The sequence below is a fragment of the Clarias gariepinus genome, chromosome 4, assembly GCF_024256425.1.
Source record: "Clarias gariepinus isolate MV-2021 ecotype Netherlands chromosome 4, CGAR_prim_01v2, whole genome shotgun sequence".
Classification (NCBI taxonomy): Eukaryota; Metazoa; Chordata; class Actinopteri; order Siluriformes; family Clariidae; genus Clarias; species Clarias gariepinus.
In genome coordinates, this window is record NC_071103.1 from 30,624,675 (window position 1) to 30,639,751 (window position 15,077).

At 37.2% G+C, this 15,077-nt stretch overlaps 1 protein-coding gene across 1 annotated transcript; it reads left to right on the plus strand.

Moving 5' to 3' along the window:
* Positions 1-3,072: 3,072 nt before the first annotated feature.
* Positions 3,073-13,156, plus strand: LOC128520089 (myosin-7-like). Its single transcript, XM_053494120.1, has 36 exons — positions 3,073-3,344; positions 3,431-3,574; positions 3,668-3,824; positions 3,937-3,964; positions 4,054-4,159; positions 4,245-4,337; positions 4,422-4,485; positions 4,575-4,673; positions 4,912-5,015; positions 5,120-5,258; positions 5,373-5,491; positions 5,584-5,733; positions 5,833-6,003; positions 6,103-6,412; positions 6,801-6,877; positions 6,962-7,167; positions 7,259-7,382; positions 7,493-7,629; positions 7,710-7,965; positions 8,110-8,352; positions 8,435-8,611; positions 8,708-8,853; positions 8,932-9,022; positions 9,104-9,493; positions 9,590-9,716; positions 9,789-9,907; positions 10,018-10,214; positions 10,357-10,540; positions 10,820-10,985; positions 11,063-11,187; positions 11,336-11,644; positions 11,748-11,951; positions 12,041-12,337; positions 12,436-12,540; positions 12,639-12,734; positions 12,823-13,156. Exons 1-36 carry the CDS (start codon positions 3,144-3,146, stop codon positions 12,973-12,975), a joined length of 5,814 nt encoding a protein of 1,937 aa, XP_053350095.1. The 5' UTR covers positions 3,073-3,143; the 3' UTR covers positions 12,976-13,156.
* The last annotated feature ends 1,921 nt before the right edge of the window (positions 13,157-15,077 follow it).

Genomic DNA, 15,077 nt, shown 5'->3' on the forward strand with positions numbered 1-15,077 from the left:
TGGATTTTGGAGCAACGGAAAAAGATCATGTGGTCTGATGAGCCAGATTGACCTTATTCCAGAGTGATGGGTGTGTCAGGGTATGAAGTAAAGCTTATGAAATGATCATGCATAGTGGCCACTGTACAAACCTCTGGAGTCCGTATGTGTTATGATCTGGGGTTGCTTTAATTGCTCAGGTCTAGCCTCAGCAACATTATGTGGCAATAAAATGAAGTCAGCTGATGACCTGAAAACCGGAAAAGGTAGGTATAGTTTGCGAATGAAATGCTTACCGCTGATTGGATGAAACATCTGTCACTCAAGATATACAGGAAGTAGGAACTTGTTTCTTGATCTTTGTTTCTTGTGTGTTCTGCTTCACTTTAAAGTATGATGGCTGTGAAGTGCAAAAAATTAACAAAACTGACTTTAGGGTCACCGTAAGAACGGCATATTTGAAACCACAATAATGTTTGCATATTCATACACACACAAATCTACCGCTACTACAGTACTTCCTGTACTAGCACTCCTCGGCCAGTCAGATATTAGTCATTTTGTTTTCCGTTTTGTTAATTTGGTTTTAAATTTGTTATTTTGTTTTTAGTTTTGTTAATTTGTTTTGCACTTCATGGCCACCGTACTAATTGACTACATTTTTGATTGAATTGTGTACTGATGTACTGACTGACCAAGTAATCACATTTATGGAGTTTCTTATTGCCTGATAGCACAGGCATATTCATGGACTCAAATTGTGAAAGAGTGGTTCTGGGAGCATGAGGAATTATTTTCACCCATGAATTGGCCAAATATTGTGTATGAAATCTTAGAGGCCAGACAGTGTATAAAGCTGGATCTGCCAGCATGTCCTTAATTTTTTTCCTTTCTATGTCTCAAGAATATTTTGAATTAATTTTGGGCATTTGTTTAGTACATTTAATAGGTTCATCAGAAGCTATCGATTTTTAAACTAAAAAATATTAAACATGTTCAGCAAAGGAAGAGATGGCATTATTTTAAAACACACAATCAGAACAGAACTAACTGCTTACAGTACAGATATTGTGTAATACAAAAGCAGAAGATGCCTCAGAGAACTGTAACCTACACTGCTACATTTGTTTCCAGTGCTAACAAATGTCACACGTCAGTTAGGGTATACAAAGGATTCCTAAACGATCTAAAATTGCCATACCATGTGTTAATGCAAATCAAGTGACACGATGACCTGCTTTACGACCAACAATAGACAGCCATCTTTTAAGATGTTCAAATGGCTGTGTTGGTGACCTTGAACAGAGGGAGTGCTGACTACTTGAGGGGCCTGCACAGCTGAGAATGGACCTCTTACGTGCTACTATTGTATTCAAAATGGAACGTTCCAGGAGGTCGGGGGCTAGGGTAAATAGTGTGAGGGTGTTAGTCCTCGGCATCTTCAAGAAGTCACAGGTCCTTACAATAGTATGTTAGCACCTGCTAGGGGTTTTCAAAATGTATATGACGTCCTGGCAGCATTGTTGGCCTCTGACTTTGAGAACAATAAATATATTTGGGTTTTTTTTGGACAATGCTTTTCTTTGTACTAAGCGTTTAGTAATTGAAACTGGGTTCATTTTTTTATATAGTTATTAATTTAATTATGTTAAACAACAAATAATTAATTAATGCTAATTAAAGATACACAGTCCATTTAAGACAGACATAGTCTGATTTCAGATATTATAGTAGTAATCTTTTTTTTTTTACTTATCTTTCATTAATTTTTCTGAAATTATAAAAAGATCAGGATAAGTAACGCCCCGTTTCAATATTCCTCATAAGCTTGTGACCTTGCTCTCCATGACTTTTATGCCTGCTGATAAACAAAATGAATTCAATATGCATACACTTTTCATATAAATTTCATTTGCATTTCTCACCCATTCACTATCATCACTCAGAAGTAATAACTCCATCCTTAATGACCATCTTTCACATTCAGTCCAACTATGCCCTGTACTCTAAAAAGGACTACATGCTTATTCCATGCGTAATACCTGCATCATAATCATCACTTCTAAACAGAAACAAACTAACCAATAACTTATTAATGAGTCACTCTACATAAACACTCCAATAAAAAATATTACAAAGGTATTAAAAACATTTTTTAAAGTCATCACATTAGGATAATACCAGGATGGTTTTTTTTTTTTGTTGTTGTAGTTTTAAGATAATTAAACAATTAAATAGAGAGCAAAATAAGCACTTGAAACATTAACAGCTGTGGCACCTATCTCTTGTGAAAATATGCACAGTACAATAAAATAATGCACGTCCAATGAGGACAGAAACCCAAGCCAAATATGATGCTAAAAATGTGACTACTCTAATTATCATATAAAATTATAAGCAGCTAAAAAAAAGTCAATATAATAGTACATACTTGAACAACTGGAATTGAGAAAAATAGCCAACATTAAGAAGACAATCAAATTGGAGCTTATTCTTTCAGTGTTATTCTTTTTTTATATTTAACCTGTCATAACATCGTAAAAGGAGCTTCTAGCTAGGGTGGTGGTAATGATGTTACAAGAGAAATCTGTTACTACCTTCTTGAAACCTGTTGCTAACAAATACCATATATGCCAATCCCTTGGTAACCTCCTCCAACCAACCAGGGTGGAAACAAGGGGGATGTTCATCTTCAAATTAGCTGAACTATTGTTGTTCATCCGTCTATGACCTTTTTAGGATGATTGGTTCCCTTTAAAAAGGGGGCACAGATTCTACCAGAGAGACACCACTCTACTGCTTGAAGGTAAGTACTGTAGAGAAGACAAGGTCCTAGCAGGAGAATGCAGCTTCTTGTGGAGCAATACAATACAATACAATACAATACCATACCTAACTACTTTAGTTTATTTTATTTAAATAACACTGGGCATTAGCAGATTTATGATGATCTTGTATATCGTAGGCCTGGAATGTAGCGTTATCATCATTTAATTATATCCAAATTTTTAATCCAAATTTTAAATGTGTGATAAGAAGAAAGAATTGTATAAAATAATACATGTACCAATTCTTCCTTCTATTGTTAGCATAACATCAACTTGGCGGAACAAAAAAAGAACTTGAAGGCTTAAAAGCAGGCAGGACAGTCTCTAGACTTCAGGATGGGTGATGCATTAATGGAAGAGTTTGGCCCTGCAGCACCTTTTCTGCGCAAGTCAGACAGGGAGCGTCTGGAGGCCCAGACACGCCCTTTTGACATAAAAAGAGAATGCTTTGTGGCGGATCCTGAAGTTGAGTATGTCAAGGGCTCAATCACCAGTCGCGATGGAGACAAAGTCACTGTCAACACTGAGTTTGGGAAGGTAGAGCTCTGAGTCCAAAAGAAACTAGTAAACAACCATTTTGGCAGTTGTTCAATGGTTTAAGTCATTTTTTCCCTATTTCACAGACTGTTACTGTAAAGGAGTGCGATGTTCACCCTCAAAACCCGCCAAAGTTCGATAAAATCGAGGACATGGCGATGTTCACCTTCCTGCATGAACCTGCTGTGCTGTTTAACCTCAAAGAGCGTTACGCAGCCTGGATGATCTACGTGAGTAAAAATTTTATATGACACCTATAGATTAATAATAATAGAGATGTTAATAATAATGATGTTTATTCTATCCTTACATTTCTCTTTCAGACCTACTCAGGACTTTTCTGTGTAACTGTCAACCCCTACAAGTGGCTGCCAGTGTACAACCAGGAAGTTGTTGTTGCCTACAGAGGCAAGAAGAGGAGTGAAGCTCCTCCTCATATCTTCTCCATTTCTGATAATGCCTACCAGTACATGCTTGCAGGTAAACTAAATGGGTTGTACTGTACAGTAATACCATTCAGGTTTAAGATGTGCACAATTGTGGATTTAAAAATGTCTAACTTTTTTTTATATATATATTTTTTTAAATGCAGATAGAGAGAACCAGTCAATCCTTATCACGTAAGTTGAAAACATACCTCAATGTTTAAAAGCACTTACAACACAATTAATGTTTATTGATGAACATATGACTTAATTCTCATCACTAGTGGAGAATCCGGTGCAGGAAAGACTGTGAACACCAAGAGAGTCATCCAGTACTTTGCTAGCATTGCAGCAACATCAGGAAAGAAAGATGCATCTTCAGAGAAAAAGGTTAATAAGTCATTTCATTAAGACAATAATTTACACACACTTGCCCTAATCATAAAGTCATTTAATGCATACGATCACTTTTTAGGGTACCTTGGAGGATCAAATCATCCAGTGTAACCCAGCTCTGGAGGCCTTTGGTAACGCCAAGACCATCAGAAATGACAACTCATCTCGTTTTGTAAGTTTAATTTATACTGATTTCTAGCTATTATGTAAAAATATAGGTAATATGTAAAACTTATATGATCTTATTCACACACAGGGTAAATTCATCCGTATTCACTTCGGTGTCAGTGGAAAATTGTCCTCTGCCGACATTGAGACATGTAAGTACAACATAATTTATATAAATCTTTATAAAGTCCAAAGAAATGTTCATGAAATTATAGATTTTAACATATAAATTTCTATTTAGATCTACTGGAAAAGTCTCGTGTGACCTTCCAGCTCAAGGCTGAGAGAGACTACCACATCTTCTACCAGATTCTGTCTCAGAGGAAACCAGAGTTGTTGGGTGAGTGCAAGTTTCTGCCTACGCTACAAAGTACCATGCTTGATATAGGAATAACAAGAAATGTTTGTTGTTGCTGGGTCATGAATCAATTCCAGCAGTTAAAAGTTTTATTGGTAAAAAGTGTATTTAGAAAATGAGTTAAATAACATGGGAGAAAAAAAGTCTTGCTGATATAAACAGTGGTGCATGCAATACATGGAGATGAATATGTAAATGCAATTTTTTGTTAATTTTACAGAAATGTTGCTCATCACCAACAACCCTTACGACTATGCCTACATCTCCCAAGGAGAGACACAAGTGGCCTCAATTAATGATGCTGAAGAGCTTATTGCTACTGATGTACATACATTCTTCTAAAATTCTAAAATTTTAATAGTATAAGCACTTTAATTATACTTTTCTATACATTATGCAACATATAATACTCTGCATTTGGTCTACAGGAAGCTTTTGATGTGCTGGGCTTTACCCAAGAAGAGAAGAATGGCATCTATAAGCTGACTGGTGCCATCATGCACTTTGGTAACATGAAGTTCAAGCAAAAGCAAAGAGAGGAGCAGGCTGAGGCTGACGGCACTGAGGGTCAGTCTTTATGACCTTAAGACAATATTATTGGGTAGTGGTGGGTATAGCAATACATGCTGTATTAAATAATTTGCAATACATTATGTCACAATATCTTCATTATCTAAACAGATGCTGACAAAGTCGCATATCTGATGGGCATGAACTCTGCCGACCTGATTAAGGGTTTGTGCCACCCAAGAGTCAAAGTCGGAAATGAATGGGTCACTAAGGGACAGAATGTCCAACAGGTAACAACATTTTTTTCCTTCTATTTTACTGTATAACTTACCGTTTCTTATGATGTAGTCATTGCCCATTTTAATATGACTATTATTTTTAGGTGTACTATGCAATTGGTGCTCTTTCAAAATCAGTATATGAGAAGATGTTCCTCTGGATGGTTGTGCGAATTAATCAATCTCTGGACACCAAGCAGCCTCGCCAGTACTTTATCGGTGTGCTGGATATCGCTGGCTTTGAGATCTTTGATGTACGTGATAATCAGTACTGCTTTTAAATTTTCATTCATATTGCTGGTACTTTTATGTATATTTTGGGCTTCATTCATGTCAATGTATTTCTACTGCAGTTCAACACCTTTGAGCAGTTGTGCATCAACTTCACTAATGAGAAGTTGCAGCAGTTTTTCAACCATCACATGTTTGTGCTGGAGCAAGAAGAATACAAGAAAGAGGGCATTGAATGGGAGTTCATCGACTTCGGCATGGATTTGCAGGCTTGCATTGAGCTTATTGAAAAGGTAAGCCAATATAATGTATGTATGTATGTAAATATGTACATAACAAAAAATTACTTCATATTTGAGGAAAATAATGACCACTTCCTGTTTGAATTTCAGCCCATGGGTATCATGTCAATCCTTGAAGAGGAGTGCATGTTCCCCAAGGCCAGTGATGCCACATTTAAAGCTAAGCTTTATGACAATCACTTGGGCAAATCTGGTAACTTCCAGAAGCCCAGGATTGTGAAGGGTAGACCAGAGGCCCACTTTGCCCTGGTTCATTATGCTGGCACTGTTGACTACAACATTAACAACTGGCTGGTGAAGAATAAGGATCCACTCAATGAAACTGTAGTAGGACTTTACCAAAAGTCTACTCTTAAGCTGTTATCCAATCTGTTTGCTGGTTATGCTGGAGCTGACTCAGGTAAGGGTTTTTGCAAAAAAATAAATGGTTAGAACAAATGTAAAGTTTCTGTCATGGGGCCAGATGTGATCTCAAATGAGAATACAATGTCTGCCAGTGACTGTCTCAGTGGTGGGAGGAATACATACTAGGGAGCAATCACAATGTGAATAAGACTTGTGAAGTTGGAGCATAAAAAGTTATTAACAGCGTAAGCATATATTTGTGCCACAAAAGCAGATATAACATTATATGCAGTCCAAACTGACAATATATTTAGCATGTTTAAAAAAAAAAAATTTGGCCACAAGACTAGGGATATCAGGAAAACTTAAATATCTGAAAGGGAAAGGAAAGCTAATATATTTTAACTTAAATTTCTGATGATATACTTGCTTTTTTTAAATAGCTGATTCTGGTGGAAAGGGAGGCAAAGGTGGAAAAAAGAAGGGTTCTTCATTCCAGACTGTGTCTGCTCTCCATCGCGTGAGTTGTTAACCACTGCTTACACTATAGTGCAGAAAATATATGCAGTAATCCAACCTAAACTTCCTGTGATGGCTTCTACAGGAGAACTTGAACAAGTTGATGACAAATTTAAAATCCACACACCCACACTTTGTCCGCTGCCTCATCCCCAATGAGACCAAGACTCCTGGGGCTATGGAGAATCCTCTTGTGATGCACCAACTGCGCTGTAACGGTGTACTGGAAGGCATCAGGATCTGCAGAAAGGGCTTCCCCAACAGGATCTTGTATGGTGACTTTAGACAGCGGTGAGTTGTATTATTGTAATATATACCGTTTTAACAACATAAAAACCCTATATTTATTCAAGATCCCTATTCATTCCTAATTCCCCTGCAGTTACCGTATCCTGAATCCAGCTGCTATCCCTGAGGGGCAGTTTATTGATAACAAGAAAGGTGCAGAGAAGCTGCTTGGCTCTCTAGACATTGATCACAACCAGTATAAACTGGGACACACAAAGGTTTAGTATACGACTTTCAAAAATTTAAACTTTAAATAAGAAACTTTTAATAACTTTAAAGAACCTCCTTTTTAATCTGATACATAATCTATGTACTGACTTCTGTGTAGGTATTCTTCAAGGCTGGTCTTCTGGGTACTCTAGAGGAGATGCGAGATGACCGCCTTGCACTCATTCTCACTGGTATTCAGGCCAGGGCTCGTGGCCTTCTTTCAAGGATTGAATTTCAGAAGATTGTCGAGAGGAGGTAGGTTACACCTGCCATTTAATATAGTTTATTTTTTAATATTTAAAAAACATATATTTATTGATAATTAATTTCTGTAGGGATGCTTTGCTGGTAATCCAGTGGAATATCCGTGCTTTTATGGGTGTCAAGAATTGGCCCTGGATGAAGCTGTACTTCAAGATTAAACCTCTGCTGAGGTCAGCTGAAGCTGAGAAAGAAATGGCCAACATGAAAGAAGAATTCATGAAGTTGAAGGAGGCCTATGCTAAATCTGAAGCCCGCAAGAAAGAACTAGAAGAGAAGATGGTCACTCTTCTACAAGAGAAGAATGACTTACAGCTCCAAGTCCAATCCGTATGTTCTGTGTAAAAATAATCAAATATATCAAATATAACAAATCTTAGCATTTATGTTCTCATTTCTAGGCAGTGTTTCATAACATTATTTGTTTCACTGGCACAATAACTTGTCTTCCCACCTTTTAAACTTGACTTGTAGGAACAAGATAATCTTGCAGATGCTGAGGAGCGATGTGAAGGTCTAATAAAGAACAAGATCCAACTTGAAGCAAAATGCAAAGAGTTGACTGAGAGACTGGAAGATGAAGAGGAAATGAATTCTGAGTTGGTTGCAAAAAAGAGAAAGCTTGAGGATGAATGCTCTGAGCTGAAGAAAGACATTGATGATCTGGAGCTTACTCTGGCCAAAGTGGAGAAGGAAAAACATGCCACTGAGAACAAGGTAATCTACATTACATTAATTCAGCTTGTTGATGGTAGAAGCATGCACTGTTTTCAAGTACTGAAGCACTGTTACATTTTAGGTTAAAAACCTGACTGAGGAAATGGCAGCTTTGGATGAAATCATTGCCAGACTGACCAAGGAGAAAAAAGCTCTCCAGGAAGCTCACCAGCAAACACTGGATGATCTGCAGAGTGAGGAGGACAAAGTCAACACTCTGACCAAAGCCAAAGCTAAACTGGAGCAGCAAGTTGATGATGTAGGTAGCCTAGATGCTATATAAACTTATTTTCACAGATGTTTACAAAAAATAATCAATTATCTTAATTTTTCTTTTATTTATGACACTCTCCAGCTTGAAGGCTCTCTCGAGCAAGAAAAGAAAATTCGAATGGATCTTGAGCGAATTAAGAGAAAACTTGAGGGTGACTTGAAGTTGACTCAAGAGAATGTCATGGATCTGGAAAATGACAAGCAGCAAATGGAGGAGAGACTTAAAAAGTATGAATTCAAATATAGAATCTGAAATTAAAAACATGTATTTGGCAGAATATCTAAAATATCAATTTGCCTTTACAGAAAAGATTTTGAGATCAGCCAGCTTAACAGTAAGATTGAGGATGAGCAAGCACTGGGAGCACAACTCCAGAAGAAACTGAAGGAGTTGCAAGTAATTGAAGGAATCTTTATCTTTATATATTTACAAATATACTAAATTAGTAATTTAAAAATAACAATGTTCTGGAAATAGGCTCGTATTGAAGAACTGGAAGAAGAGCTAGAGGCTGAGAGAGCTGCCCGTGCCAAGGTCGAGAAACAAAGGGCAGATTTGGCACGAGAGCTGGAGGAGATCAGCGAGAGGCTGGAGGAGGCTGGTGGTGCCACTTCTGCCCAGATTGAAATGAATAAGAAGAGAGAGGCTGAGTTCCAGAAACTGCGCAGAGACCTCGAAGAGGCCACTCTGCAACATGAGGCCACTGCAGCAACTCTTAGAAAGAAACATGCTGACAGTGTGGCAGACCTGGGAGAGCAGATTGACAACCTTCAGAGAGTGAAGCAGAAGCTTGAGAAGGAGAAGAGTGAACTGAGACTGGAGCTGGATGATGTGGTCTCCAACATGGAGCAGATTGTTAAATCCAAGGTAACAATAAATACTTATGCACAGTGTATACAAAAATGTTCATTCCTCCTTTAAGAAGAGCACATTGTGTCTTAACAAAATGTCTTAAATTTTTAGGCAAACCTGGAGAAAATGTGTAGAACTCTGGAGGATCAAATGAGTGAATTCAGAACCAAAGCTGAGGAAGGCCAGCGGACAATCAATGATTTTTCAATGCACAAGGCAAAGCTTCAGACTGAAAACGGTAAGCCTATTGGCAACCAAAAATGAATCATTATCCATTCAGTGAATCTTAGACCTGGTCTTATTATTTCAGGTGAGCTTGCCAGACAACTGGAAGAAAAGGATTCATTGGTTTCTCAGCTGACAAGAGGGAAACAGTCTTTTACCCAGCAGCTTGAGGATCTCAAGAGACAGCTGGAGGAGGAAGTCAAGGTCATTTTAATACTCAATAATTAAAAGTTTAAACCACCAGAAAAACAAACAAACAAAAAAACAAATAAAACCTACTTGATAATAATGCTTTGAACTGAATTTCGTTCCAGGCTAAGAATGCCCTGGCCCATGCAGTGCAGTCAGCTCGTCATGATTCTGACCTGCTCAGAGAGCAGTATGAGGAGGAGCAGGAGGCTAAGGCTGAGCTACAGCGCAGTCTCTCCAAAGCAAACTCTGAGGTAGCTCAGTGGAGGACCAAGTATGAAACTGATGCTATCCAGAGAACAGAAGAGCTGGAGGATGCGAAGTTAGTGCCTTGTACATGATAACATACAACACAATCAAAGACATTAATACTTTAGTTTGGAAAATTTCATACCTTAAAAAAAATGGTTTGTGAGGTAGTATATACTGTATGTATACTAATTCAACATGTTTATGTAAATCAGGAAAAAACTTGCTCAGCGTCTGCAAGATGCAGAAGAAGCTGTGGAAGCTGTCAATGCCAAGTGCTCCTCTCTGGAAAAGACCAAACACAGACTGCAGAATGAGATTGAAGACCTCATGGTCGATGTGGAAAGGTCCAATGCTGCTGCTGCTGTTTTGGACAAGAAGCAAAGAAACTTTGACAAGGTTTGATAATAAACACACTGATATTAGTTCAATATTGTAATAATTCCGTTAAAACTTGGTATCAAATCCAAATTTCATTTGTTCATTTATTAAGTACAATGTACTATAAGCTAACATTTTGCTGTTTGCACTAGTAATGCTTGTTAAAATCTGGTCATTTGCAAATTAATTAAATTAAATCTAATCTTTACATAAGAAAATATATTCTTATTGTCTACTTTAGCTTTACATAAACGTTTGCTCAAGTAGTAGATGTATGTCTTTGTTCAATTTCTGCAGGTCTTGGCTGAGTGGAAGCAAAAGTATGAGGAGTCCCAATCTGAGTTGGAAAGCACTCAGAAAGAGGCCAGATCTCTAAGCACTGAGCTCTTCAAACTGAAGAATTCCTATGAGGAGTCTCTGGACCATTTGGAGACCATGAAGAGGGAAAACAAGAACCTCCAAGGTGGCTATTACTTCATCGTTCAAAAACATTAACTGCTTTTCAGATTGCGTGTTAATCAAATGTTTTCTATTAAACAGAGGAAATTTCTGATATTACTGAACAACTTGGTGAAAGTGGGAAGAGTATTCATGAGCTGGAAAAAATAAGGAAGCAGTTGGAGCAGGAAAAGGCTGAGATCCAAGCCGCTCTTGAAGAAGCTGAGGTGAATTTTAAAAAATGGTCACATTCCATTATTATACGATCCTGCACTTTTAAAACAAAACATAAGGAGGGTAAATCAAAAGAGATTTGGTTTGAATTTAAGGACATTTGGAATAATGTTAATTAACATTGTTATTTGTTACTAACAGGCATCTCTTGAGCATGAAGAGGGCAAAATCCTTAGATCGCAACTGGAGTTCAACCAGGTGAAGGCTGACATTGAACGTAAGCTGTCTGAAAAGGATGAGGAAATGGAGCAGGCCAAGAGAAACCAGCAAAGAGTGGTGGACACCCTGCAAAGCTCTCTAGAGGCTGAGACTCGCAGCAGAAATGAAGCCCTGAGAGTGAAGAAGAAGATGGAAGGAGACTTAAATGAAATGGAGATCCAGCTCAGCCAGGCTAACAGGCAGGCTGCAGAGGCCCAGAAACAACTGAAGAGTGTTCATGGACATTTGAAGGTATAACAAATTATGATCTGGATCATTCCAAAATAAAATGATCTGGAATTAATGATGGTTTCTAAGCAACACAGTATACAAACATTTTATCTCTACTCTACAGGATTCTCAACTGCAGCTTGACGATGCTCTCCGTGCTAATGATGATCTCAAGGAGAACATTGCTATTGTGGACAGACGCAACAATCTGCTGCAGGCTGAACTGGATGAACTGAGATCCCTGGTAGAGCAGACCGAGAGAGGCCGCAAACTGGCTGAGCAAGAATTGCTGGATGTCAGTGAGAGGGTTCAGCTACTGCACTCTCAGGTAAGATATGGATTCCTATTTTCATTTACATTGTAGATTTGGTGGAATATGACCTATGGGATGTTTAAACTAACACTTTATATCTGTAGAACACTAGCTTGCTGAACCAGAAGAAGAAACTAGAGACAGACACCTCCCAGCTGCAGACTGAGGTAGAGGAGGCTGTCCAAGAGTGCAGGAATGCTGAGGAAAAAGCCAAAAAGGCCATCACTGATGCTGCCATGATGGCAGAAGAGCTAAAGAAGGAGCAGGACACCAGTGCTCACCTGGAGCGCATGAAGAAGAACATGGAGCAGACAATAAAAGACCTCCAGCATCGTCTGGATGAAGCTGAGCAAATTGCCATGAAAGGTGGCAAGAAGCAGGTCCAGAAACTGGAGGCCAGGGTATATTCATTTCTATTCATTACTTTATCTTCAAACTGATGTTACTATAAATCATCTACTTGTTACATCAATTACATTTGTTTTCATAAATATTTTAGGTCAGAGATCTGGAAGGTGAAGTGGAGATGGAACAAAGAAAAGCTAGTGAATCAATTAAGGGTGTTCGTAAATATGAGCGGCGTATTAAGGAGCTGACCTACCAGGTTATTTCCTTTATTATTAAAGTTCAATTTGCACTCTCTAATAATATTTTAACAAAGAAAAATGGCATATTCATATGTTCCTGCTTTTTGTTCTGTAGACTGAGGAGGACCGTAAGAATCTGGCCCGTCTGCAGGACTTGGTGGACAAACTTCAGCTGAAGGTCAAGTCCTACAAGAGAACTGCTGAGGAGGCTGTAAGTTCATTGCTCAAACAATCCACTTTTTTTTTTTTAATTTACAGTTTGTTTTGTATTTGTCATTTACTGTGTTTTTAATTTTAAGGAGGAGCAAGCTAATGCCAATCTTGGGAAGTTCCGCAAACTGCAGCATGAGCTAGATGAGGCTGAGGAAAGAGCAGATATTGCAGAGTCTCAGGTTAACAAGTTGAGAGCTAAGAGCCGTGACACTGGTTCCAAGGCAAGTAAACAAGTTTAAGTTGTAAGCAATAGCACCTGAAAAACAAAGTCTGTTTAATTAAGAAGGACAAATTCTCTTCTCTGTTACAGAAAGGACATGATGAAGAGTGAACCTTCCTGTATAAGTATTTGCAGAGTTTTTGATCATATTTCCATTAACACTCTGAGAAAAAATAAATAAAAGCACCTTAAATCCCAAACATCTTTGACAGTGTGCATTTTTCTACTGTAAGTTAAAATAATTGCCCTTATACCAGCTAAAGTGTATAAAGTATATTGATTTGAAAAAGCATATTAATTCAGTAAAATTAATAAATGATACAAAAAAAACGATATATTTTTGCCATTATAGTAAACATGCAAACAGTGTGTAAAGTTGCTGCATATATTTTAGCATTCTTGTTTCATGACACATAAGGGTGGTTTATTTATAAAACGGTGAGGAATATTCAATCAAATCAGTTTGATTTCTTTTATACAGCACAGTGACGGTTTTTAACACAAACTTTTTTTGTATCTTCTAAGTCATAAGTCAAAGATTTTAAGTAATTTTTGGCCTAATTAATCAAAAGTATCAACAATGAACCAGACCTAGAACCCTAAACCTAACCAATGTCTGACAATACATGATAGCTTCAGATTTCCAATTTCTAACTGGGACCAACAAACCTATGTGTCCAAGTTATTCGTCATCAGGCCTGTTAAAAAAAAAAAAAAAGCCTACGCATGGCTCCTTCTCCACTGCATAAACAGATTTAGTGTTCCCGAACTGCAATTTTCTCAGCAGGAAAACCTTATTTATTTATTAATTATTTATTATATTTGCAGATATACAGTATAACTAAGACCATATATAACATAATTTAAGAACAATTTCTGTAGTTCTACCTAATTGTTTATGGCTAATGTAAGCTATTCAGCTTCCAACTACAATTTGTAAATAAATCTAGCTAAGTGCGTGTACTGTAGGCAACAATAGATATCTGCTGTCTAGCATTATTGTGCTAGTTCATTGTAATAAATGTAAGAACTGATCAACAGTTAACGATCAACTTTAACAATATTGCAGTAAGAAGGAGATATCTAAAATTCTTATTGAAATAAATGCTGTAAAAACTTCTAGCTTGTTTATTTTCAGTGTTGATACTGTCAAATATCATTAGTTTAGTTGAGTTTTAGTTTAACTTAAGGAGTTATTTTAACTGTATGTCAAAGTAAAATTTGTGAAATTGTAAATAGCACTTGCAGGTTAATTGATAAAAAGAGCAAACGTGTTTTCCATTGATACTTTACAAATGGTTTATGACTCCCCAAATAAGTGAACAAAAAGAGGGCATTCAGTCATCATTTTAAACATCATCCAAGATTCAACATATGGCAACAAAAAACATGCATTTTAAATCATAAATGTATTGTTCCATACTGAATTGGAATATTTTCCATGAAAATGTATGCCAGGATATGCATCTCTGGCGTCCAAGACCTTATTAAAGATTACAGAGAAGCTTAGTCTTGTCATTTGTTTCAGATCAGATATCAGCAAATATTTTATTTTAAAAAAGGCAATAACTTTAAAATCAATGAGAGAAAAAAATGCAATGTTTAAAAAAAGATTTTTGTTACTCATTTTAAACATAACTCTGTGTTTACCTACATGAAATGTACTAATAATTCTAGAGACACATTTTAGACAACATGCACCTACTTTGTATTTTGTTACTCCCTCATAGAATCCCTAATTGTTCATATGCCAACTTGTAAGACATGAAAAAAATCTGTTCAACTAAAACAGGAGTAAAAATCAGGTGTATGAATCAAAATAGTGTAGCAAAATATGTTTTGAGCTAACTGCTGTCCTGCTGTAAACCAAGTACTTTAAACTCTTATCTGTGCCTCCCATACTGTACATCTGTTAGTATGGATGTGTAAAACACTGACAGGGAGTATCTCTCACCTTTTGTTCAGAACAGATGCAAGAACTTCCTAATAATAGTGCAGTGTTTGACAAAAGGAGGCTCTGGTTACAGCTTTCAACACAGGAGGAGTAACACTGTTTCTTTAACGCCTGCTCCTGAGTGGTGATAATCCAGGTCAATCAGACAGCTGAGAATGAGACATCAA

What these genes read in the sequence shown, in the direction of transcription:
- LOC128520089 (XM_053494120.1), top strand. Translation starts at nt 3,144, where the DNA reads ATGGGTGATGCATTAATGGAAGAGTTTGGCCCTGCAGCACCTTTTCTG. An exon ending in CTACCAGTACATGCTTGCAG is followed by an intron (nt 3,825 to 3,936) that starts GTAAACTAAATG and finishes TTTTAAATGCAG; the next exon opens with ATAGAGAGAACCAGTCAATC. An exon ending in TGAGGCTGACGGCACTGAGG is followed by an intron (nt 5,259 to 5,372) that starts GTCAGTCTTTAT and finishes TTATCTAAACAG; the next exon opens with ATGCTGACAAAGTCGCATAT.